The sequence below is a fragment of the Pteronotus mesoamericanus genome, unplaced genomic scaffold (assembly GCF_021234165.1).
Source record: "Pteronotus mesoamericanus isolate MK-2021 breed Mesoamerican mustached bat unplaced genomic scaffold, CSHL_Meso_final contig_347, whole genome shotgun sequence".
Lineage (NCBI taxonomy): Eukaryota > Metazoa > Chordata > Mammalia > Chiroptera > Mormoopidae > Pteronotus > Pteronotus mesoamericanus.
In genome coordinates, this window is record NW_026555137.1 from 10,813,415 (window position 1) to 10,839,924 (window position 26,510).

At 40.1% G+C, this 26,510-nt stretch overlaps 1 protein-coding gene across 5 annotated transcripts in view; it reads right to left on the reverse strand.

Moving 5' to 3' along the window:
- Window positions 1-26,510, reverse strand: part of ENAH (ENAH actin regulator) — a 101,005-nt gene that overhangs the window by 45,669 nt on the left and 28,826 nt on the right. For all 5 annotated transcript variants that reach the window (XM_054576649.1, XM_054576652.1, XM_054576651.1 and 2 more), the window contains 2 exons: window positions 5,907-6,072; window positions 1,723-1,900 (listed from right to left, as the gene is read on the reverse strand). In XM_054576649.1, coding sequence (XP_054432624.1) covers window positions 1,723-1,900; window positions 5,907-6,072 — 344 coding nt within the window. The remainder of the gene's footprint in view (window positions 1-1,722; window positions 1,901-5,906; window positions 6,073-26,510) is intronic.

The window sequence follows — 26,510 nt, forward strand, 5'->3', positions numbered from 1 at the left end:
TTGCCGAACTTTCTGTAATGTGGAAATTACAGAGAATGTAATTGAGTCTCTCCACATTAGGACACATTAATTTCCAAAGATCAAGATCAGGAAAGAAATAGAAAAAAAAAACATTAATTAGCTTTGCATTTTAAAAGCAAACTGTATGACTACACACTGATTAAAAAAAAACAACGCTTTCCATTTGGTTAAAAAAAACTGAGGACAAGATAACAACAATTTTAACTTTAAATTAGTAACATTTAGCTCCTAATATCAGTAAATACTCTTTTGAAGATTTAGAAATTAAAATTCTAGCTTGTTCCAAATACAGAGAGGCCAAATATGATTGTCATACATATACTATTCTAAACTTTGGTCCTTTAATTACCCTTTAATTATCTTATTATGTAGCTGACCCACCTAATAAGATATTGAGAACGACAACTCTAGTTTCTTTTCTACAACAGAACTATGGTAAAAGAAAAGCAATTCTATACCTACAATAGAATGCCAATAAAATACTGATGTCTGCGAGGTTAAGTACAGTGACTCTGACAATCTACATATAAGACTATATACATGCAGATTTTTCTAGGCTATTTTCTGGACTTATTGACAAACCAGGAGAAGTGGTTTATTTTCTCAAAATAGATAAGCTATGAGAGGTATGTACAAATTATTTATACAGCCGCTAATTTCCTCAAAGGGGATCTAATGGAAACCACCTCTAGGCATAATACTTAGTTTCTACCACGACTCAAAAATATATTCCTGCTCTGAAATTCACATTTGAAATAAACTAAAACATGGACATGTTTCAATTCTTTTTACAAAAATTTTACAGAATAAGTAAATTTTAGTGTATCTGTATTAGGTTTTGAAATTCTCAACCTTCAACAAAATATCAAATCTTAATGTGACTATATAAATCCTTCTTCTTAAGATATATAAATAAATTTTTATAGAACATCCATATCATATGGGTCACCATTAAATATACAACAAAGCGAAGAGTAATCATATTTGTATTGTTTTATATACAAACATTTATTTTCTGAGTATAAAAATCTATCTCCTCAAAGAGACAGCAATACTTTGGTGTATTTCTTATGTTTTTTAAACAAAAAACAAAAACAGACCTCATCTCTGATTCATACACCATCTTAAATTCTCGGGTTTTTTAAAGTGGATTATTTCTACACAGCTGTCTAACCAACATGCCCTGTGGGGGGAGATGCAATTCACAGCTTAAACCACCTGAGGGCACTCCTAAAATCTTGCAACAACTTTTAGAATCAAATTTGTATCGACTGGGATGAAGGAGACCTGGTCCTCCTTGAAGTTCAAGGCCTCACCAGTGGCTTAAAAAAATATGTTTCAGAAACCACACGTTGCTTCATAAAGTCTGTGATGAAGACGAACGTGCATAACTTCTATCCACTGCACATTCTCCAGGCCTCATACCCTTGTACTGAAAGTTGAGATTCTAGAGCAGGGGGAACAGACCTAAGAGACTTCCAATGCGACTGTTCACAAACTACTAATGAACCAATCTCACATGGCTATCCTGACATACTACGTGTGTAATCGACAAATAAAAGTTCACTTTTCTGTAGAGAACAACAGAAATTCCAGTTACTTCAAACACACAGATGACTTAACAGCTGGTCAGAAAAGATTTGTTTTAACTTACACATGATACTTCACTTCAAGAAAACAAGTCAACCACAGGCACCTCACCTGTTTCCTGTGAATTCAACACTTCTAAGGCGTGCATCATGGCACTTGCAAAGACATTGGCATCCTCTTTGCTGCCGAAGTTGAGACCGTACACCTGTCTAGCATCTCGCCATTGGTGGAAGGTCTGGGTGGCTTGGTTGTACTTCAGCCCTTTAGGAATGGCACAATTTATCACCACCTAAAAGACAACAGTTCTTTATACAGTCAAGCTCGTAGCCGGCAACATCAGCAAAGTCAACAAATCCTGGTTGCACAGACGGTCACTCATTCAAATCTGTTCTGAGCAGACCTTGGCAAAAAGGGGTTAAAACAGCTGTCCAGGGTGAAATCGGTCGCAGAAACGACAGTCCAATGAAAGTTAAGCTGCCTGATGGTTACAAAGGGCTGGCCTTAAAACAGTAAACCAGGAAAACAGAAGGAAATCTATATCCCTCATTAAATACATTTTAACATGTTTCCTGAAGTATTGTAAAACCACAAAGTGTATAAAACTTAAGCACGTGCCCTTGCCAAGTGGCTCAGTTGGCTAGAGCACCATCCCGTACACCAAACGGCTGCAGGTTCGATTCCCAGTCGGCACATACTGAGGATGTGGGTTTGATCCCTGGCTGGGGCACAAGCAGGAGGCCACCAATCAATGTTTCCCTCTCACACAGATGTTTCTCATTCTCTCCCCACCCCACCCTTTTCTCTCTCCAAAATCAATAAATGTATCTTTGGGTGAGGATTAAAAAAAAAAATTTTTTTTAAATATTTTAAACATGTATCTCAGTGAACATTCCCATGTAGCCAAACTCCTGATCAAGAAACAGGACATCCTTCTTCTGTGCATATTTTAAACCCCGTAAGGCACAATCTTGGTTTTATACAGTCGATGATCAGCTAAGGTCAATATTTATGTTTTCTGTTGCTTTTTCTTCCTTCTGCCTTCTTGAAGCTCCTGTTGGGACCGTTTTTCATCTTGAAGAATTTCTTCCAAAGCAGACCAGGTGATCAATTCTCTCCATTTTTGTCTGTCAGAAAATGCCTTTATTTTTCACCTTCATCTTTAAAGAATGTTTTATAAGGTATGGAATTTTAAGTGGCCACTCATTTGCTGACAGTCCTCTGAAGTCCACTGCCTCCCAGCTCTTCTTGTCTCTGCTGAGAAGTGAGATGGGTGTCTTGTTCTTCTTTGGAGTCACCTTATTTTCAATGACTGCTCCTGAGTTTCACCTTGGTATTTAGTTTATAGTGGTTTACATGGTTTTAGTAAACCATGAATTTATATATGGTTTTCTATTTATCACACTCAAGGTTTATGGAATTTCTAAATTAATATTCTTTCATCACTTTTGAGTATTCTTGTTCATTACCTTTTTAATTATGATCCTGCTCCATTCTCCTCTCCCCTCTGGGACTCTAATTATACACACACTATACTTTTTTTTACCGTATTCCCTATATTTCTTAAACTCTTTTTATATTACATTTTTCTCTTAGCTTCAGTATGAATATTTTTTTCTGACTGTGTGTGTGTGTGTGTGTGTGTGTGTATGTGTGTGTGTGTTCCAGTTTACTAATTCTTTTTAGCTATTTCTAAGTTGTTATAAAACGCATCTCTGAAATGTCAATAGGAGCTATTTCATTTTTCAATTCTTAAATTCCCATTTGGTTCTTTTTTCAAGTATCCAGTTCTCAGCTGAAATTCTCAATCTTATCTTATAGTTCTTTGAAAATAGTAAGCATAGTTAACTTTAAAGCTACTTTCTGATAGTTCCGTTAACTGGCTTCCCAGTGGATCTGTTCGATTCCTGTTCCCCTTGCTTCATCGTATGGCTGGGTGTTCTGATTGAGTGTCAGACACTGCGTATGGACAAACTTAAAGGCATTTTGAGGCCTATGATGATGTTATTTTTTCCAGTGAAAATTTACATTTGCTTTTGGCAAACGGCAAAGGAAACTAACAGTCTTAAATCATCTTAATTCAAAAGTGATTGAAGTAAGTGAGAGTCAAACTTCTTCCCAGCATAAGGGATTTCTAGGCCCCAAACCATGGGCTGGGGGATTACCAAGATAACCCTCCCTCTTTAGCAGGGCCTGACTTTCAATTTTTGCTCTACTAGTCCTTCCAAAGTCTACTTAGTTTCTCAGTTTCCTCTTTCAAAATTAGCACATGCCTCTTGTAAACACAGGTCCAAAGCTGGGTTCACGTCTATGGTTTTTTGTTTCAGATCATAACAACTTACTATTGTATTTCTTTCCTCACATGCTTAACAAACATCCCCATTCTTTATTGCATCTTTCTTTCAAGGCCGGGCACTGTATTATGCCCATAAAACCTAATCACTGTGCCTACAACAGAATAACCACTTAAAACATGTAGAAAAATGAAGTATTTTAATAATATGTTTATATAATTTATATATGCTCCATTCTACAAATAAATGATGGGAGATTTTTTTTAATGGCTCTTACTATAATAAGTTTAGATGTCATTTAATAAATTGTAGTAACATGTTTCCACTAGGACTGATAACCATTAAGAAATATAACAAGGTACTCTGGAATAAGAGGAAACCAATTTTTATTAGATATATTCATAGGTACATTATCATTTCTGTTACTCCAATTAGTATTTTTATAAAATTGTATTTTCTAATTGTTGTTTGCTAGTTATACAAAAATGCTACTGACTTTTATATACTGATCTTGTATCCAGCAACCTTACTGAACAATCTTGTTAGTTGTATTATTTTAATCTCTGTATACTCTTGAGATTTTTCTGGTAGGCAAGTGTATCACCAGTGAATTAAAATCAGCTGTTTCTGCCTTTTCACTCCTTATAGCTTCTATTTCTTCATCCTCATACCACTGACCTCCTCTGCAATGCTAAATGATCAAAGCTGAAATCCTCAACTCATTCCTGAGTTTAATGGAAATTCTCCCAACACTGTCCTGCCCTAGACGATGTTTGCTGAATGTTTATATTAGTCACCCTTATCAGCTTAAGAAAATTCATTTTCAAACGTGCTGAGAATTATTAGCTACAGATTTTAATTTTACCAAGTGCTTTTCTCAGTAGATTACAATACTAGGTTATCTAATGTTACACTATCCTTATATTACTGAGACAGAGATAAGCCCTCTATGGTCCAGAGGTAGTCTTTTTCTTTTTCATGTACTTTGCTGAATTGGGCCTGCTAGTATTTTATTGAGGACTTCTATATCAATGTGTATAAATGAGGCTGGCTTATAATTCTCCTCTCTCAAACCGTTCTACATTTTAGACATCAAAACTGTGCAAGCCTCATAAAAGACTAGTTTTTAAAACAATTTGTTTCTAACAGGTAGTGTTTTGAAGATTTTTACATTTTGATTATAAATGTTCTGTACTGACTCCCTCTATTTTATAAAATTTTAGGTAGAATATTAACTATTGATATATTTTATGATTGTAGGTCTATTAAGTTCCACTTTTCTGCCAGTTTTGGTAAATTATATTTTTCTACAAAATGGCCCACTTACTAGCATAAAGTTATTCATAATATTATTGTACAGTAATTTATTTTCATACTATATATCTTTTCGAATCCTAATACTGTTTATTTGTAACCTGTCCTTTTTTTAGTTTCCGTTTGCCAATGTTCCTATTCAGGAGGGCAGCTTTTGCGTTAATACTTTCTATCTACTTTCAGCATTTCCTTCTGCTTCCTCTTTAAGCTCACGGCACGTCACTGAGCTTCGTCCACCTAAGGGCAGCGTACACATCCCACAGGTTTCTATACGTAACAACTTGTCACTCATGTCTAAGTACTTCCTTACTTTCTAAACACTCTCTAATCTTCATAATGATTTCATGTTGGTGTCATGAATTACTTAGAACTGTTTTCAAATTTCCATACATTTTAAAAACACTCCATTTGTCAAAAGCTAGAAGGCACAGGATAGACTGCTTCTCTTATGAAAAAAAATGTCAGTGCTTCATTTGGGAATTGCCTTACTTGTAAAGACATCTTCCTAATTATTTTTAAATATTCACTTTCTTTTTTGCCAACATTTAGATACTTTAAGGGCTGCTCTCCAGGGCTGTGTTTTCCCCGTAGGGACTACGCTGACCACAGTTGTGAAGCCCTGCTTTCTTTCACAGAGCATTCCAAGCCCCTCTGCGATGCCAGGTGACTGAGAGTTGAACAGGCGCTTACCTGATGGTCCTGGATCTTCCTGCCCACCACTCGGAATGTGTTGTTGCCTGTGTGGTGATAGATATGGACTCTGCTGAACCCAGTTGAGCCACCAGCTGGCACCCACTTCTTATTGGCATCATCATAAACCATCACAGCAGCTCTTGCCTGACAGATACTCTGTTCACTGTTTAAAAAAAAAAAAAAGCAAACTTGAGATATTTAAAATACGTTAGGTTGCCCGCAAAGCCATATAAATCAGAGTTACAGAGTCAGCCGACCTGGCAGTCAGGCAACAATGAGTGCTGTTCTGGGTGCTGGAAACGACAGTGAACAAGACAGAAGCTTCCTGCCTCTGTGGGTACGGTCTAATGGATTTAAAAATAAAGAGTAATGAGGGATCATGAGGAGGCGATCAGGAGCCATGAACACACAGGCAACAGACACACACATACAAATGTTTTCTTCTAAATGTGAGTATCTAACACTTTCATTAAACTGAATACAACTACAAGTATAAATTAGTGATCGTCTGTTTAATCGTATATATGTTTATAATATCGGGGGCCTGTTTGTGGATGCCGCTTTACTGAAAGCCACCTTCATCATCAGGTGTGCCTCAGGGTGTGTATATACAGCAAATTCTAATAAGCTTATCTGCCCCTTACGACACAGAACGGTCACTGATAACCAATGGCTGGCAATGTGACTTGGTCCTTGATTCCCATTGGGCAAGGTAACACCCTATGTTTCACATTTCTTCATTTAAAAATGAAAAAGTAAAATGAGTTGCTTTCTAGGGATCCTTCTAGATTTTAATTCTAACCTTCACAGATAATTATTTTTTTAAAAAGAGCAATTCCAATATAATGGCTTTAAATCTCAGCTTCATTTCAATTATTTGTTATCAAGTAAGACCGAGATACATGAACAAATAGAATGAGGGGAGATGATCTTAATTCATACTAAGCACTAGTTTCATCTTTCAAAAATCCTCTAACACCATTGAGGAAAAAAGATGGACTTGAATTTTACTTTAATCATGCCACATTTTATTTTTAAAAAATCAAACACAAAAAGTGAGCAACAGAAGAAAGCAGGTACGTTGGCTCTGTGCTGACTATTAATCCAAGTAACTCAGTCCCTGCATAGGGGCCTTATCTGATGCCTGAGCCGTGGTTCACACAGCGGCTCTGGAGCAGCTCATCTAACCCCCTCTTTAACCAAAGCTTTGCTCATTCCAACCTACTTTTGCTTCAAAGGCTTTAAACAGTAAATCATATGGTTTCTTCCGCAATGTCCTCAGAGACAAAGTCACTTCCATGATTCTTGCCCACACTTCTGCCCCATCTCTCAACACTGTGTATGTGTTTTATTTGACTTGCTGAGTGATCGGATGACAGGGGGTCATTGGAGACACAGGAGGTCACGGCACCGAGCAATACCACTGCTTCAGAACGGTGGGGCCATAACTGTTTCTCATCTTCCACTGGAGAAATTTTATAAAAACTTGTAACAATATTTGTGCAGCGCAAGCACTGAAATAAACCCTATGATAGAATACACTGAAACTTTTTGGTAAAATAGTTCTGGGAATAAAAACAAGCCAATGATTAAAGCTGGGATTATTTTTTAAAGCCTGATTAGAGTGTTTGTCAGCACAACAGCTGAAATCTCTTCACCATTCAGGAGAGAAACACTTCAGTGACAATTTTACAAAGCCCTACAGAAAGATGACATGAAACAAGGTAAAGCAAAGTGCCTCTTACAGCACATAAGCCAAGAAACAAATTTACTACTAACTGTAAGTCACAATTCAATAAACAAATCTGCAGATTAATTAAGATAAGTGTTTTCCAGTTTTTAAAAACTATTATTTTTGGAGATACAATATGATTCCCATGGTTCAAGAAATACTGTCTCTTCAAGAAAAGTCACAGCGGGACCATAAAAGCTGGGCAACAGAAAACCCCTATTTTGTACAGCAGGTCATTCCATGCCTCAAAAAAAGAAGGAAAAAAGTTTTCAAAAATTCCCAAACCAGGAAAGTTAGAGATACTGTCCCAACTTCTTCCTCCACCTTTTCTTCCTCCCCGGCTCTACAGCAGGTGCCTGGAGACACCCCAAAGGCAGACGCGCAGGGTTAACCGAACAGCTTTGAACTAGTGCTTATCCTACAAACCACCAGTCAGCAATCAAATGCCTGGTGACTTCCGCATCCCTGGGAAAGCTGTAACCACTAAAACAAAGACATCTCCAAGTGAACACATCGAAGCAGCCAACAAAGGCCAAAAAAGCAAAAAACTCAGTTGATTCATTTTCTAATGAAGATGAAAAGAAAAGTTCAAAATGAGGTGTTCAGAACACAAATCCAACTCTGAACAAAGCCGAGGAGCACCAGAGGGGCCAAGGCTAAAGAGAAGGAAGAATAAGGTGCGGGTGAGAGCTGAGGCGCTGCTGGGAAGGCAGCAAGAGCCTCACGCATCTGGTGACAAGCTGTGAAGGAAAAGGATAAGCCCAAAGAACTCTGCAGTCCTAGAAGACATCCGGCACTCCGAAAAGCCACATCAAGGGCCAGCCAGAAGGAGATGACACCGCCCGCTGGGGCTGAGTGACAAACCAAGCCAAGTCTTTCCATTCCTTTCCACAACATGAGGACCTTTCTTACTAGAGAAAGACATCCTGCGGTATAAAAAATATTTGGTCTTTGTCCCGGTTCCTGGCACAGGGCTCCTAAAAAAAAAACCCTGGCACCTCCAGAGCAGCGGGAGAGTTTCTGGTATGCTAATGAGGCTTCAGGGTGGGGGCCGGTTGCCAGAAATGCTAAGCCACGATTATAGGGTTGAAATTTTCAGTACCACCCCTCTCCCCTGGGTGGGTAGAAGGGCCAGAAATTGAGGTCACTCGCCAATGGCCAATGATTTCACCAATCATGCCTATGTAATGAAACCTCCATAAAAACGCCCGAACAGCTCTGGGCGGGGTGCTGGGTGGGCAGCATGCCCGCAGTGGGTGGGGAAGCTGCTCCCGCCCCACACCTTGCCCTGTGCGTCTCTTCCATCTAGCTCTTCCTGAGCGGCATCCTTTACAGTCAATCAGTAATAGTAAGTAAGGCACCTTCCCAAGTTCAGGAGGTCAAGGTGGTGAATTATCAAACTGGAAGGGGGGTCGTGGGAACCCCTGAATTTGTAGTCAGCAGGGCGTAAGAGGGTGGCCGAAGCACCCCACTGGCAGCCAGCATCGGAAGCGGGGAAAGTCTTGTGGGATTGAGCCCTTAGCCTGTGGCATCTGTGCCACCTCCCGATAGTGTCACAACTAACTGAGCTGCTGGGCACCCAGATGGTGTCCAAAAACAGAACTGGTTGTGACGTGAGAAGAAAGCCACTCAATATGTCAACCCCAATTACAGGTGCGCAAGAAATAAGCCAGAGACGACCCTGTTTTGGATTTCATGGGCTCCTCAACTCCAAATGCAGGCTGGGTGAATCAATACAGGGGCTGATGCTATTTTGGCCTACTTGCCAGACAGGAAATTGGGGGTTTGGGAAGGATCATCAAAACCTAATAAAATGAGGATATTCTGGAACTTAAAAACCTCACAATTAAGGCAATGTACTGTAATATACTATAAATGTAGTAACTAGGTTTCTATACAATTCTCCATGTGTTCTTTTTTTTTTTTTTTTCCAATTTCTCTCTTATCCAGTGACATACTTAAGAGGGTCCGCTTTAAAGTAGGACTGGCCTTAGTCACACCAGAACTGGATGGGACAGCTCATGGGCTCTTCTGGCAGGGGTTTCCAGCCTTCTCTTGGAAGACTTCTAGCTGAAAAGGTCAATGAGTGAATTTCTAAAATGCTGAAACCGTACACATACGTGCAGTTTTCCAGGGAAAGTAACAAGGGAGAGAGGTAAGAACCACAGCTACTGAAAAGTTTAAAAAAAAAAAAAAAAATCTAAGCAGCACAGCAAAAACACCCAAAAATTTTATACTTATTTTATGGCCATTCTCTCTGCATCATAACAAGCCTCATAATGAACCCCTGGTCAAAGCCTTCAACATCCTGAGTCAGTAGAGGAATTACAAAAGATTAAATCAGTAAATTACTCAGGTATAGTTTTGTGAAGATTAGGCACTAAGTTAGTTGTAAACAAAAATTTCATTTTATGACCAAATGTAGTTGGTATATATAGTATCGACACCATTTTTCTTCCTGATGTTAACTTTTGTATTTTAAGATAAAAACATGGCATTAGAAGGCTAGAGATAGCTGGCTTTTCTTTTTAAGTGCAAAAACCATGACACCACATTACAATTCTGTGGCTTTGTCAAGTAATTCATTCCTGAATATGGTCAAATTTCCTGAACAGGTATATAGGATGGTAGAGAATGTTGCCAAATCCTATTCTCATAGTTACTAGTGAATGAAAAGCTCCCTGGTATTCAAGCAAATTAAGGATCGCTTGGCTATTTACTGAGGTCGCAATACAGCCAAGCAGTTGCAAATAACAACTTTCTTTCAAAGACACCACTCATTAATCATTACTCGTCAAAGAAAGCAGGACCACGACAGTGCCCAGCACGCAGGAGACTCTCTTTAAGCACTTGTTCAGGACAGAACTTCATCTCAATGAAATCCTCCTTATCAAGACCTGGACCAAATCCCACTTCTCTGTTAAGTCTTTCTGGGGTCTCCAAAGCCAGAAATAACTGCATCTCCCTGGGCTCTCACACTGGGCACTAATCTCTCAACAAGCACGACTCTGAGGAGACAATGTCTGAGCCACGGGAAGGAGTGGGCATTCCACTCCAAATGCACTGGGAAGCCACTCGAGGGCTTTCAGCAGAACATGCCTTACATTTTTAGAGGATGACTCTAGCGGCTACGGGGACAGAGACAGGATTCAGGAAGGCGGTAGAGAAATCAATAATGGAAGCACGGAGGCCAGGGCGAGACATACATATGGTGACCCTGAAGCCCGAAGAGGAACCAGGAGAAGGCAGCGCGGGGGAGTGCGTGCAGGAAGGATGGCAGGCAGGGTGCGCGGAGCACAGGTGAGAGGGGCGGGAAGAGGAGGGGACCGCCAAAGGCAGGAGGGGAGCTATGCCGTCACCTGGCCTGTCACTGATACTCCCCAAGTATGTGTGACCTGCTGTAAAGAATGCCACTGTGGAAAGTCATGGTCCCGATTCATGTATTTTTACACATATGGGAACATGTCTTCACCACCTTTGAAAAAGGAGAATGTCACTCATCTTCAAATCCCCTGTAAGTTACCAGGGTCTGCACAATAACCTTATGACACTGCCAGCCACAGAGAGAGGTTACTCTGAAGGAGAATTAGCACCTCAGCTGTTACAATACCAAGGCATTCATTCCATGAACCGAGAGGTTGGTTACACAGAAGATGGAAATACGAAGGAAGAAGTCACACCAAAAAAAGTAGGGAATCTGAAGAGCAGGGTTTCCATCTTGTCCTCTGATATCAATTCTTTTGGCACAAGCCTCCAATGTCATCACATTTCAAGCATTAAAAAGGCTTCCAGCCAACTCAAACACTGTTCACACCTACCTCCCACAGCTCCTAGAGTACAGAAAAACTGAGCTGGGCCATCCCAGTTACAAAAGATGATACAGTCAAACCAGGGTAAACATGTGCTTTCCTCACATCGGAAAGGAAACAATGACGATCATGACCCGTACCGGGTTAAGCACCAGAACAGTCACGAAGAGAGTTCCCGTGCTCTCAGTCCTCTGCCCTCAGTCCCTGTGCTCGGGTAACCCCACGGACACAGGGGTCTCTCCGCCACCCTCCCCGCCCATCGCCCCACCAAGCGCCCATCAGTTCTACCCCGAGAGACTTCTAATTCATTAGATTCCTTTGCTCACAATGCTCAAAAGCTTCAATTCGGGCCCTCCCTAGCATCTCGATTAGACTATTTCAACGGCCTCCTAACTGGTGTTTCTGATGCAATTTTACTCCCAACTCCCAATGCTTCTGGATATTTTTCTCAATCAAATCTAGTCATGTCACTCTTCCGGTTAAGATACTCCAAAGACTCCCTTCCAGGTAAACTCTGGCTCTGTCGCATGGCTACCACGGTCCACCGTGATCTGGCCTCTGTCTTTGATGCTCATCCTCAAATTCTCAAATGCTGAACATGTAAAGTGCGCCACACAGCACTCCACATCCTGCCGCTGGGGCACGCGATCAGAGCCGGTCAAAACTCCGGCACAGGCGCAGAAACAGTCCCGCCACGCCTGCCCACACCTTTGCACCGCCTCCTCCCCTCCATAACCTCACTGCGCATCACCTCCTCCCAAACACCTACCACCTAATGCTGGCTGTCCTTCAACATTTAGACCTAAGTGTCACATCCTCTTGGAAGCTTTTCCTCTCTCTGGCCCCAAAGAGGGACTCATTCCACGTTATCACAATACACTACGCATATCCTCTCTCCACCAGCATCAGGCGTTAAGCCCCTGAAGGGCTGCCATTGTCATTTTTCATTCCTCCTAATAAAGATTCATTAAAGAAGTGACTTGAAAAGTAGTGAGAGATTAACAGTAAAAAGTAAAAATCTGTAACAGGTGGGAGCCTGAAAATATGCCAAAGTTCCCTTTTCGGACTTCCAATGCCCAAGGAGACAATCTATCAAGTCCTCTCCTTTCCGCCCACAGCACACACCATTAGCACCGGAGACTCTCAGAGCTTGGGTGCTATCTAATCACCCTGCCCACTTCTGCTCCCGGCCGTTGGCCTGCGTGCTTATCAGGAGTCAGCTGTGTTTGGGAACAAATGTATTCATTCCGGTTGTACTTGTAATTATGTAATGTGAGTATGCAGAAACTGTATGAAATTAAGTGAAAAGTTTTGGAAAGTTTCTATAAAGGCGAGTCACTAAAATGTTGTGAGACACACACAAAGGGGGCGATCCCACATGTAAAGCAGGACGCTGTATCCAGAGTGCTTCACGTATGTCTGAGTTCTCGCTCCACTTTAAAGAAACCAAAGCTGAATCTTTAGAGATAAAAGATGGGCACACTTTAGGAAATAAAAATAATGTGGCATTCTCATCAGGAGGCAAACACTAAAAGCTTTACAGAAAAAGGATACAGAATTGACACATAATGTTACCAAGCAAGCTAAAATATCTAAAGGTATATGTCCTTTTTAAAGACACCAAACTTTAACTAGTTCCATTAACTAACCATTATTAGATACCAGGGCTTCTATTAGAGTGTACACTTATGAAATACTAAATAGCTTTCTCCTTTCATATTCCATCAGGAAAAAACCCCACAAAAAACCCCACTTGCTAAGAACAGGGCCGGGGAGCCGCGTGGTAGGGTAGCAACAGTTAGGTGTTGTCATGGCTCCCTGACGGAAGGACACAGGAGAAACACTGTGGACGCCACTGACAAACAGGAGACACACTCAATGGCGGCGTACAAGCTTATTTCCTGCAAGGCAAGAAAACCATCTGCGAGATGGCAGCGCCAAATAAGCAGAAAGGCAACATTTCCCATCAGGACCACACAGTTACATACCTTTCATGTTCCTAAGAAATACTAATGGTCTAAAAAAAATGTAAAAAGAGCAATGTCACTACTAAACTCTGTATGCCACACATCTATATGCACGTGCAAAGTACCAATGCAATCTAGAGTCATACCTGATCCACAGTAACCAAAGAAAACAATCAGTGTATCTTAACGAAGATAGCATGCTTGAGAAAACAAATCTGTTGGGTTATCCTGTGGAATGAAAAAAACTTCTTAAACTGTTAGGCTAAGTAGTAAGGGGGAAAAAAGTACCCTAAAGTAGTAAACATGCCGTCATGTGTTTAGGAGTAAGGAGAGGAATCTTTTTTTCCCCCCTAAAAATAAATCTTTGTGGTACTATTTGACTTTAATTATGAATACCTCTTACTTGAATAAACTTGGCCCACAAAAAGAACCTACCTCTGCCAACAAGAAACCTGGAAAGAAATAATAAGGAAAATGAAAATGTACAATTTCAATATTCTTAGAACCACACAAGAAAAGAGACAACTAGTGTGAAATTTATGAGTTTGTAGAGACAAAGAAAATGAAATCATATTGGACAGGAAATAGAAGGAGATATTAAGCAGCCAGTAAGATGGAAAGTATCTTGGATGGGCACCTGCCGCACCTGGGCAACGCTCGGGGCTGGGGCCAGGGGGACACCATAGGGGAGGGCTCGCCACTGAGGAGCACAGGCAAGTTCAAGCCCTCCTGCCTCTCCTGAAGTACTGAAGATTAATTAACAAAAACAGAGCAAATGATTTTTTTTAATTAAAATCAACTGTTTCAGGAGACTGAACTCTACAACTCTCCATAAATAAATATGTGTGGAGGCTCTGTTTCAAAGTATTACTTAACTGCATACACAAACATCATAACAAAATCAGTGAGAAAAATGTATTAATGAATTACTACCTACAGTATTAGTACAGACTGACATGTCCCCAGTTAGTTATAGTCATAACGAATCCAAATCTCTTCACATTATGAAAGAACTAAAACCCAGAAACAATTAAGTGACATAAGTAATTACCGAGCCAGTGCTGATGGTAATGATATTTAGAATAAAAACAAATACTAATATGAATATAATACCAAGTGTCATACACTGTTCTATGTGCTTTGCCTTTACTAATTCATTTATTTATTCAACAACCTTGTTTGGTGGATACTTGTTAATACGCCCAATTTTACAGATAGTAAGTTGAAACAAATATATCAATGAAACAAAACAGTCCAAAAATAAACTGATACATACAGGGACAACTGATTTTTACAAAGACACAAAGACATATTAGTGCAGAAAAGGCCGTCTTTTCAATAAATGGTACTAGAACAATTAAATATGCATAAAGAAAAACATGAATCAACCCGTATTTCATTCACACAATATAAAAATTAATTTAAGACATCGCATAGGTTTAAACATAAAAGCTAGACTCATAAAACTTTTAAAAGGAAACACAGGAGAATAATGTCATGAGCTCTGGGTAGGCAAAGGTTTCGGCAATAATTACAGAAGAAAAAGGTAGGCAAGTTAAAATACTCTTTCATTAAAAAACACCTTTAAGGAAATGCATATGTATGGTATATGAATTATATCTTAATAAAGCTGTTACAGAAAGGAAGGAAAGCAGGGAGGGAAAGGATGTATAGGCAAGACACAGATGAGAAAAAATACTTGCAAAACATAAATCTGACATATATCCAGGATGTATTTCGAAAACTCCTGCAACTAAATAATTCAAAGACAGGCAACCAATAAAACACTGGGCAAATAATTTAGAGAGAGATCACAAAACACAATATATAAACGGCTGGTAAATCCACGTACAAGTGCTAATCATCATTAATCATCAGGGAAATACAAATTCAAGTCACAATGAGATGCCACAACACACCCACCAGAATGGCTAGAATGTGACACAACGGCAATCCCCATCCCGTTGGCAGGAGTACATAAAAAGGTTCAGCGACTTGGAAGGATAATGGTTTTTTATAGAACTAAGCATACACTGACCCTCTGGCCCTTTCATCCCAGTGCTGAGTGTTGCCACAACCTGGAATCGGTCGCATGGATACACAATCTGCGGTTTAGTCAAACAATGGTACAGTACCAAGCAAGACGAACAACCGATACGTGCAAGAACACAGCTGAATAGCAAAAACATGTTGCTGTGAGGAAGCATTACAAGAATGTGTATTTTAGGGTTCCTAGGTGAAGTTCGGAAACAGGAAATCCTAATCAATAGTGGAAATAAATCAGAACAGCGATTTATCTATGGGGGAGAGGGTGAAAGTGAGGATGACGTTGGAGGGGGCTTCAGGGGGCTCTGTCATCGCCCTGGAATGTTCTGCATCTGGAAAGAGGTTTGGGTTACACAGATGTGTGCACTCTGTCAAAAGTCACCCGATGGTCTGTGCATGTCACTGTATATATTTCACCTTAAAAAGAATAAAAATGGCACACTCAGCCCTAGTTAATGACATGCATACTGAAATACTTAGGAAATAGAGCACTGATGACTATAACTTTATTTTTGAAATGCAGCAAAATAAATAAATTATATATGGTTAGACAGAGATGTGATAAAGCAAGTATAGTAAAATGTTAATGCAGAATCAAAATTGTGGGTGTACAGATTTTCACTGAATAATTCAACCGTTCTGTATGTTTTAAATTTTTCATGATAAACTGCTGGGGGTGGGATGGGGCGGTAAATTCACCACGTGTTCATTCCTGTGCAGCCTTCTCTATAAAGGAGCTAATTATTCACAGACTTCACACTCATAATAAAAATTATGTAACATAGTACATTTTTATAGCTTCATTAATAAAAAGGAAAGACAAAAGACTGGCATGTTTTATTCCCCCATATTCATTCCAATCAGAACTCTAAAAATTTTCAATTGAATGGGTTAAGAAATAAAGTGTCTATGAAAATAATCAGTTTGCAAGTAGCATAGTGACTAACACCCCCCCACCCCTTGTGGCTCAAGACACACCCACCCACCACCACCACCACCACCACAGCTTAGATTAAGAGTCCAACCAAGAATTTGCAACAAATAGCTGTTAAAAAGTGCCAAAAAATTCTTTACAGCCCGTATTTGTCTCCTAAGCTCCAAACCGACATAGACAACTATCTAAATTCAGTTCCTACCTAAACACCACCAACCTACTGACCTCTTTCACCCTACCTGCGCCTCCCTCCCCACCTCCCGCCCCAGGGGAAGGGCAGCAAACACCGGCCGGCCCCCGTGGGGCTGCTCCTCTGCGGTCAGCCCCAATCGGTCACCCCCAATCAGTCACCGAGCCCTCTCAAGTCCGCCCCCCGAGTCCCCACAGGCACCCCTCCATTCTGCCCCATCACTCCTGCACGGATGTATTATTTCCTCCCTGGGGTACTACAGGGACCCCGGCACAGCCTTCCTGCCTCTGCCCTCTCCAGCTAGAAGCCCTCCTGAGCAAGGACAGCCTCTTAATATTACCTAGAAAACATAATGTCCTCCTCTCTCTGTATCGGAGACTCGTCCTAGGGTATTTTAATTAGGACCTTTTACAAAATAGATTCACATTTCTGCTGCTTTCACTAATACCATTTTCAGGTAAACTGATCAAGACAAGTTTATTCACATTACCCCATCACTTTTGTAGTTAAGATCAGATGAGAACAATGGTCTTAGATTTCATTCTAGAACTGCCGCTAAGCATATGTTATCGAAATCATTGATACATGGACTATACGTCTTTTCCCCCTACACAGCCTGTAATTCAATAAGGCATCCTATTTCTTTTTGAGACCTTAATTAACATCAGCAGTAGATTCTACAGGGCGCAGAGAGGGGATCTTTAGAAGCACCGGAGCACAGGAGTTCAGAGCAGAGAATCTGGAGTTAGACTTCGGTGAATTTAAGTTCCAGCTCTCTTGTTTCATACACATCCATGGGACCTTAAACAAGTTGTTATTTATCCTCCTTAAGCCTCAGTTTCTTCACTCCTAAGCGGAATAATAATAGGACCTACCTCAAAGAATAAAACCACGTCCATAAAGCACTTAAAGTATTTGGCATCCAATGGGCACTCGATGTTATTAGCCATTACTAGCAGCAGCAACAGCATTTCAGTAAATGAGGAAAGCAAATAAATAGGGCTCCAGAACCACAAGCCATTGCCACACTGCCAAACCACCACAGTGCACCCTTAACATCGGATGTGTTGCCCGACAAACCTACAGAGTTGTGGCCCATAGGGAATCATCTTTCGACCAATATTTACACATTCTTGCCAATGTCACACATTCTTGCGCAGTGTGACAAGAATCAGAACTTCCCACTCGGCCAGTCTGGCACGCAAGAATGGGCTTGCTCGCCTTCCTATCACCCGCGTGCCAATGGGGCCTCCTTCCTTTCTGCTCATTCCTGGTACTCATTTTATCTGGTGGCTGTTACAGGCTACAGCGGTTATTTAAGGATCTGGGAATTCATAATGGCCTTGAATATCCACTGCTACAAATGGCTGCTGCTTAGCACATCTATAGCTTCTAACTTCTTGTTTCAACTTAACGGCTACTGCATGTCACTTCATATTTGTTAAATTTGTTAATTTTTAATATCTGAATTAAAAGTCAACTTAAAGTATATATGAATATGATATTCAGGTACATCGGACACTTAGTCAAACTCAATTTATTACAAACTGATGCTTCTCGTGCTTAAAAATAGCCACTTGAGGAAAGCCTGGTTTTCCTATTATCTGAAGGAAACCCTTAATTTTCTAAAAGTATTTCTTGGACATTCACGGTTCCAGACCAGATATTTATATAGTTTGGCAACCACAGTCAACATTCAACAGCTGCCAACTCCTGCTCAAAACTACTTTATAAGTTGTGAAAGTCTGTCCTGAAAAACAGCCTGTCCGCTACAGCTGGGAAAGCATCCCTCTCTCCTCGTTTTCCATATATAGTGCTTCCACCCAGGCCAGGAATTCAGCCCCTAAATGTGACATACCAGATCCCCTTTGGCACAAACTGGCTGAATCAAATAAGGTCGGTGTGCTTTAATGCCTGAGGACTAGTCTATGACGACGACCATAAAACAGAAATCCCAGGCAAGGCACCTGAGGGTTATGTGAGAGGGCACCTCGGCCCTGAATGCACATCACACCCACACACATCAAAAGAAGCTGGGGAGCCCCAGAGAGCCTACAGCACACAGATTTCCTGGAAGTTACAATTTAATGAGTATTCTGCAGTTGACTCCATGATACAGCCTGTTTTAATATGATGGGCTCCCCAAAAATCTTTCAGGAAAATTGATGCTCCAGGTAGATAGGCCACGTTCACCTTACAGTCTCCATACATAGCATGTCCCGGAGGGGGACAACCGGTCCTCGCACAGTGTGAGAAGAGGAAGGACCAAAGAGTGCTCTAAGTGCTACAAGAGGAAGCCTGAATTCCACAGTGAACACCAATGCTTTAGCCAGGCACTGGGAGGTGGAGGAACATGTATGTATAGATGGAAAGTCGGTAGTCATGCTATTGTCAAGGGAGTAAACGTGACAAAAGCTAAGGGCGACTGAGGAACCAGGAGCATATGATGTTTTGTTCACACACTCTGGCAGCGTGCTGAGAAAGTAATTATAGCCCAGCACAATCGAAGAGAACTACTGGCCGCAATCTGAAAAACGGCAGCCCGCGTTTACCATTCATCCTCAGCCAAATAACAAACTTCGTGACGTTCAAGGAATTTCGGAAGCCCTTGTCCTGTACGTCTACAAAATGTTCAGAGAAGGTACAACAGCAATTACTACATTTTTTAAAAAGCTGCTTGACTATAGAAGGCCTTAGTGCCGTGATTTTCTAGTATCATCAATAAAGTGGAGTTACCAGGAAATCAATGGCTGCCTGCAGAAAAGACTATTCGCTGAAAGAAACCAGACTAACGGGCTTTGGGAAGAGACCTACTATCTCATCTCACGTGGTATCAGCTGTAAAAATTCTCCTGTTCCAATCTGCCTGAAGAAGACGCTGAAATGAGTGGGCATGCAATAAAAGTTACGGTGAGGCTAGAAATGCAGAAATATTACATTGCTTCTCTGGCCCTTGGCTAGATTCAAAGTTTAAGGGTAGTTGTTCATAAATGGTTCTATAAAGCGATAAGCACGTGCAATTGCTTTTATTTCTTTAACCTGAGTGAGGACATCACTGAGCGGTGCCCGAGGTCTCCGTCCCTGGGACTGCGTCAATGGCACTCCGTCACTACAATCTGCTCCATCCTGTGGCTCCCACTGGGCCAGCAGTCTGTCTTCGCTGCACCCGTTAATCTTGCCCTTTCTGCACGTCCACCCAGACGGCCTTCTTCGCCGCCCTGTCTTCCTAATTGTTGCTGCTCAATCCCACAGCCCACGCCCAAGCAGCCTCCTCGAACTGGCCTCTTCCCACACCACCCCCAAGTAGGTCTGCAGGTGGCCCGGGACTCCCGGGACGCCCCTCTCCCCATGCGCTCTCACTGCAGTGAGACACTTTGCCTAGTGGGCCGTGCGCATCCCAGTGTAGAGGCCTGTATGGCCTCTACCTACAGGGTTAACACTCAAAGCATCTTCAAGTATTTGGTGAATGTCAAACGAGCGAATGGATTACAATGCCCGGCATGAGATGTGGACAGCCACTACTTAATCTTTCTTTTTTTTAAAAGAGATCACCTCGTACAGAAATAGTAAGCAATTCTGTACTTCAAGTCAACAGGGAAATTCCTCTTTCTCTTACTTTATACATATCTTTGCTAAAACCATAATCAGTGAAGGTCAGAAACTATGTATGTACAGATTTGATATAACTGAGGAACAAAAGGCATATTTAAAAGCTCAACACATATAGGGTCAGATCTATTGAATTGAAGCCTAGGAACAATTCAATCTTAAACCCACCAAATTAATCATGGCACAAAAATTCAAGCTAAATACTAGTCAGTTAATTCAAATAAGATAAAGTCCCAAACTCGAGCTGATTTAATGAAATGGGCCTTGACGTGAGCGGTTGGTCACACTCTAATTCCTCCCCAAATTAAGGGAAAATATTTGCCGCTTCCCAGCAGAAAACCTAAGTCAGTCTCCTCATAATGACAAAGAGGGGCCTACGACAGGGCAGGGCCACTCAGAACATCCTCAAGTACAAGGTCTACACCCACACTCTCCTGTTAATCTTGTATTTGTGTAGCAGCTGACTGTCAGCTGGCATAGGACCTAAATTGTGATCCTATTTCTCAAAGTAATTCACATACATCCCCAAGCAACAGCTGTGGTAATTTTTATAGTACATCTAAAAATATAAAGGTCAAAAATTAAGTAAATTTTATCTAACAGGAGGAATATGACTGAACTCAACTCAATTCATGGTAAAGGAGCAACTTAGCAGAAGGCAACATTCAAAAGGATGAGCAATGCAATTCATAAAAAATAAAAATGTTTAAGGGCTGCATTTTAATTTTAGAAGTGCCCTCTTTTTTTCAAGATATGTAAGGCCTGCAAATGTACTTCAAGTGTTCTTTTTATTATTATTTCCCTACTGCTAAAGAGGATATACTTTTTGGCTAAAAATTTAGAAACCAGAGTTTTCTCAATGTCTTAACATAGTTCTCTGCCCTCCCACAACTTTACTCGAGATCCTCCTGAAGCAGCTCATTTTGTGTTTCCTTGATTGACCTCATAAGCCTCTTAGCTGCAAAAGGCTCAGGCTTTCTTTTAATACATTGTCCCAGAAGTCCCACTGCCACTGGGACAGATAGCTATGTCTGCCACAAAGTCTTCCTCAATGAAGAAACAAATTTTCAGATACTCTTCTCCCTTTTTAGTGACAATCACAGCAGGGACTTGCCTTCCGCTTAGGTGAAGCCCACCGGGCAAAACCCTCCCACTGACCCCTCCATCACTGGATCAGCAAAGAGCCTGGGGGCCTGAGGTTGAGTTCAGCCCTCTAGTCTTCACCTTGCCGATCTCTAAAACAACAGGGCTCCTGAAACTGCTTAAGCCACGTTACAAAATGAGATAAAACGAGATAGCCGAGGGGGAGCTAGACAGCTTCAGATTAGGGCAGGGGGTTGGGCGGGTGGTAACTGGTTTTAAAAAGTACTTTTTCAGAAAGTTTATTTATGTTCATCAAATAGTACTTTAATAATACAACAAAAAGACTATAAATAGTTTCCTTCAATTATTAAGCCTGAAAAGGGTGGTTTAGCTTACGCATATCGCTCTAAATCAGTTGTAAAAGTTTCCAGAAATTCTGATTTATCTGATCTAGGACTACAGTTGAAAACTTGGTCTTATAGACTGGCCATTTCATTTCAAAAAGCTATAAAATAAAAGCATCATAATCAAGCAATCGAGATGTAACTTGGGTAGCAAAGGGTTAAAAATTGTTTATCTATCTTGCAAATGGACAGGTTGTTCCTCACATACAGCTGCCTTAAGACTACCTTAAGACTTCAATCTTCCTCTAGATATTTGAAAGAAAATTAAAATATAACATCTGACCAATGAGATAAAAATGGTATAGAAGTTCGGCAAGTGGCCACAGCTGTGAGCTGCGTTGTTCCTGCCATTCTGATGAGAGTCCTCATCTCTCCCGTCCTCTCCCACACTCTTGGAAAAGCCCATAAAAGCTCTCCTGTTGAGCACTGGACACCACCCCTCCACGTAGGATATACACCAAGGGCTCTTGGTTATTCACAATGAGTGCTCCACCATATCGGTCTTTTTCCCTAAGTTAAAAAAATACTAAGTAGTTTTAACCAACATTTAAAATTACATGTGGAGCGTCTTGAAACCTAAGCTATATGTGTAGGTAAAACTTTTTTTTAAATACACACGTAGTTCTTTATTACTGTTCAACGTACATGTTGAAAAACTAATTTATTGCTATAGTAAAAGAATAACCCCTGAAATTATTTAAGATATGGTAATTTGCAGCTTCTATAAGATTATTTTTATTTATATATTAATACTCTAAATTAAATGAAAAAATTAGGAAAAGTATACCTTCAAATGTAACCTTGCGTTTCTTTCTCCAAAACAGAGTGTTATTAATCTTTAAACTTAACACTAGTTTTAAGCTTCAGTTTCAAAAAGGAAAGGAATTGCTCTGTTTATTCTTCCACAGCCTCAAACTGTACAGAGACATTCATTGCAGGCAGGCCCTGGCTACCCAAGGGCATGAGTCACGTTTATTTTCCAAGACAACACAGGGGAAAGTTTCACACAGTTTTAAGGCATCTATCTTATTCTAAATCGTCTTTATTCAACTACAAAACAATGTGAAACTTTATGTGCATACTGTGTGTTCCTGCTCGAAACTTCTAATAAGCAAAAACTTGTGTGTATGTCCAAACAGCTCTAATAACAATACACTGAGTTAAAATAACAACACTGTTATTTCACTAAATAAACTCAGAAACTTAAAAACAGGTCTTTTTTAATGGTAGGTATAAAAACCAGAATTCCTTGTCTCTTTCCTTTTGGGAAAAAAACAGTCTCTTAGGGGTATTCCAGGCACTTTTCCCATTTTTGGCCAGTGAAGTTACTACTGTTTCTTTTTTCTTTGGATAATGTCAGCGACTTGAGAGAGAACGGACAAGTAGAGCTGAAGGGGAAAATACGGACTTGATCTAAAAGGGGGTAAATAAGTAAGTGGGAAAATATGCACTAAATGACTATTAAAGGAGGCGTGCATACCAAGTGACTTATCCACTGGAAATAAATATCAGTGTTTAAAAATTGTTAACATCAAACACTGGAATAACAGTATTTTAAAAACCAACAACAGAAATCCTCGTTTTTTTAATTCAGCTAAATATCACAAAAAAGCAGTTTATAAATGGTAAAAACAAACAAACAAACAAAAAACACCCCAACCCAAGACCTGAGAGTTAGCAAAGTTCCAGTTGTTTAAGTAAACCGAGAGACCAGATTACAAGGTAGCTGCAAGCGTGTTTGTCAACACCAATTAGACATTACAGTGGGGCTCTGAAGGGTTAAACAATTTATACACCACAGGGATGATGTCAGCATACAATGAGGATTTCTCATGGGGCTTATGAAAGACAATCTGCACAACAGAAAAACAATTCCAAAAACATGGACCTAGAGGAATCAAGTTGCTTATTGATCTCTAAAATTCTGAAATGCAAATAGGAAATATCAAGTTAGGCTCTAAAAGAAAACCCCATAACTTGTAAACAGCATAACATTATTTGTAAAAGATAATAAGGACATGACAAACGAAGCTTAAAACATGTAAAACAAAGTGTTGCATCTGCCTTTTAAAGTGTCGAGCTATACCCACAAAAAGTACTACTAATGATGGCTATCAAGTAGTGGACATATAATCTAACTGAAAAACAGATTAGATACCAAGATCTGGGCTTTTAAATTGTATTGCAAAGAAGGAGAGAGAGGGAGGGGGAAGGGAGGGAAGGAGAGAGACCGACAGACAGACAGACTGACAGACAGACTGTGTCACCAATTTTTCTTTTTTCTCTTAGTATTTAGCCAAGCAAGACCTAACAGTCAAAGCTAGAGTTTCGGTCAAACAGTCTGTGTGCTGTCAGGCTTTACCTCCCCCAACAACCAGGACACAGGGGAGAGCACATGTGTTTGTGTTGTCACATAACCAGGTATGAAGCCAAACCGGAGCGCTGTCATGAGCATGAATCAGTCACTGAAAACTAAGGGGGATTTGCAAGCGGAATCCCCCTTAAATATGGTGTGCTGTATCCTGTACTGTTTTAAAACTATTATCACAACATCAGAAAAGCAAAAGCAACTAAATAGATGCATTCGAGAAATCATTTTAAGACTAATTACAATTAGCTGGAAACCTATACTGTCTTGAAATGAAAAATAGTAAATACTATTTAAAATAAACACTTTTCTTCCTGTTAAATGCTGAGGCAGCTTCTAGTGAAAAGTTCGGAAATGCCAAGAGACAAAGGCACTGAATCAAGGATTCTACTCCCACAGCTACTGACTAATCTTATCGTCACTGAGAGCTAAACTTCTATGGCACTTACTATGTGTATGCACTGGAACGGAGCTTTAGGACCACCATCTCGTTGCATTCTTGCCATAATCATATGAAACAGGTACTGTTGTTATATTTTGCAGACGAAGAAACTGTGAAGTTCAAGAGCTCGCCTAACGCTGTAAAGGTACTAAGCCATAAAACTAGGGTTCAGACTTGAGCAACCTGAACCAAGAATCCTCCTCTACCAAGTATGTATGCACCTGGACTTTTTGGTTTCAATTTCTTCATCCTGGAAATGAAAGGTTCTAGTCTCTTTAGTTTAACTGACAAATAAGAAGACAACAACAGAGTTTTCAGCTTTTAAACAAGACAAATCTAGAAGGAATGGAAAAGAGGTCTTTAAAATTACTAAGAAAAACACAAACACCCAATATAAAAATGGGCAAATCACAAAAGCATTTAGAGAAGGCAGATAAAGATATGAAAAATACTGACGCTCACTATGGCAAAGAAATGCAAGTTACAAACAAGGTATTAGGGTGGGGAAAGTCAAATGATATGAGCATTTAAGGGATGTTTGTCCTTACATATCAGAAGTTTTCAAAATGCAGATACCCACTGATTCAACAGGTCACATTTCTGTAGGCTTCACTTAAGGAAATCAGTAAGTGTATTATGTATGTATATGGATATGAAACCACTGTGAGGTTAAAAATAAATTTGTGATTTTTATAATTATTATAAAAATACTAAGGATACTCAAAGTCTGATTAACAAAACAATGCCAGTTCCAAGTCTGAAAGTATTCTCATTTTTGGAAAAAATTTTCCAATTTCAAAACTCTAAATACAGCAAGCACTTTCTACACTTAAAAAGGAAAACACTTAAAACTTCTCCATGTCCAAAAAAGAACTAAAATTAAAAGGAAAAATGCCAACCAACACAGAAGAGGAAATTGTTTATACTAAAGGCAACATTGCAAAAATACTAAAACTGAAGCTACTACAACTACTACAAAAGCTGAATGTAGCCTGCACACAAGAGCAAGAAAAAAGCAAATACTAGGATGTTCATGACATTATGATATCCCAAAACTATAAAACAATCCAAATGTTCATCAACAGCAGAGCGGATTTTAAAAACTCGCATATTTCACACCATGAAATGAAGTGAATTGTATGGCTGCATGGCACAAATCCTGTTAAGCTAACGCAGCCAGACACAAAACACCTACCATGTGATCCTATTTATGTGAGCACAAAAGCATGCAAAACTCATCGACACTGTTACAAATGACTGCATGGTGACCTGCTAGGGGAGAGGGTGACAGCAAGAGGGCAATGGGAGGAGCAGGGCTGTGTTCTTGATCTGGACGCTGGTTACATCGGCCCTTTGCATTTGTGAAAATTGAGTGGAACACTACTATGTGCGCTTTTCTGTACCTGTTATACGTGTTATATTTCAAAGAAAATTTCAAGTAGAAAAAGATACTACTCAAATGGTCAATAAGCACATGAAAAGATGCTCAAGATCATTAGTCATCAAGGAAATGCAAATCAAAAACCACAATGAGAAATCACTTCACACTCACTAGAATGGACATAATAAAAACAAAAAACAAGTGTAAAATGGTGCAGTTGCTGTGGAAACCCATTTGACAGGTCCTCAATAAGTTGAACAGAATTATCACACGACCCAGCAATTCCAACTCTAGATAAATGGCCAAAGAAATTGAAAACAGGCACTCAAATAGTTGCATATAAATGTTCATATTCATAGCAACTCTATTCACAACAGAGTACTGGTGGAAACAACCCAAACGTCCATCTGTATAGAGGAATGGATAATCAAAAAATAGCATATCCAAACACATATCAACAATGGAATAAAAAGGGATGAAGCTATAAAAAGGAATGACATCCATCCCAACACTTGCTCAGACATGGATAAACCTTAAAACCTCAGCTAAATGAAAGAAGCCAGACGTACTCTATGATTCCATTTATATGGAATGCCCAGAACAGGCTAACCCATAAAGTCGGAATGCAGATTACTGG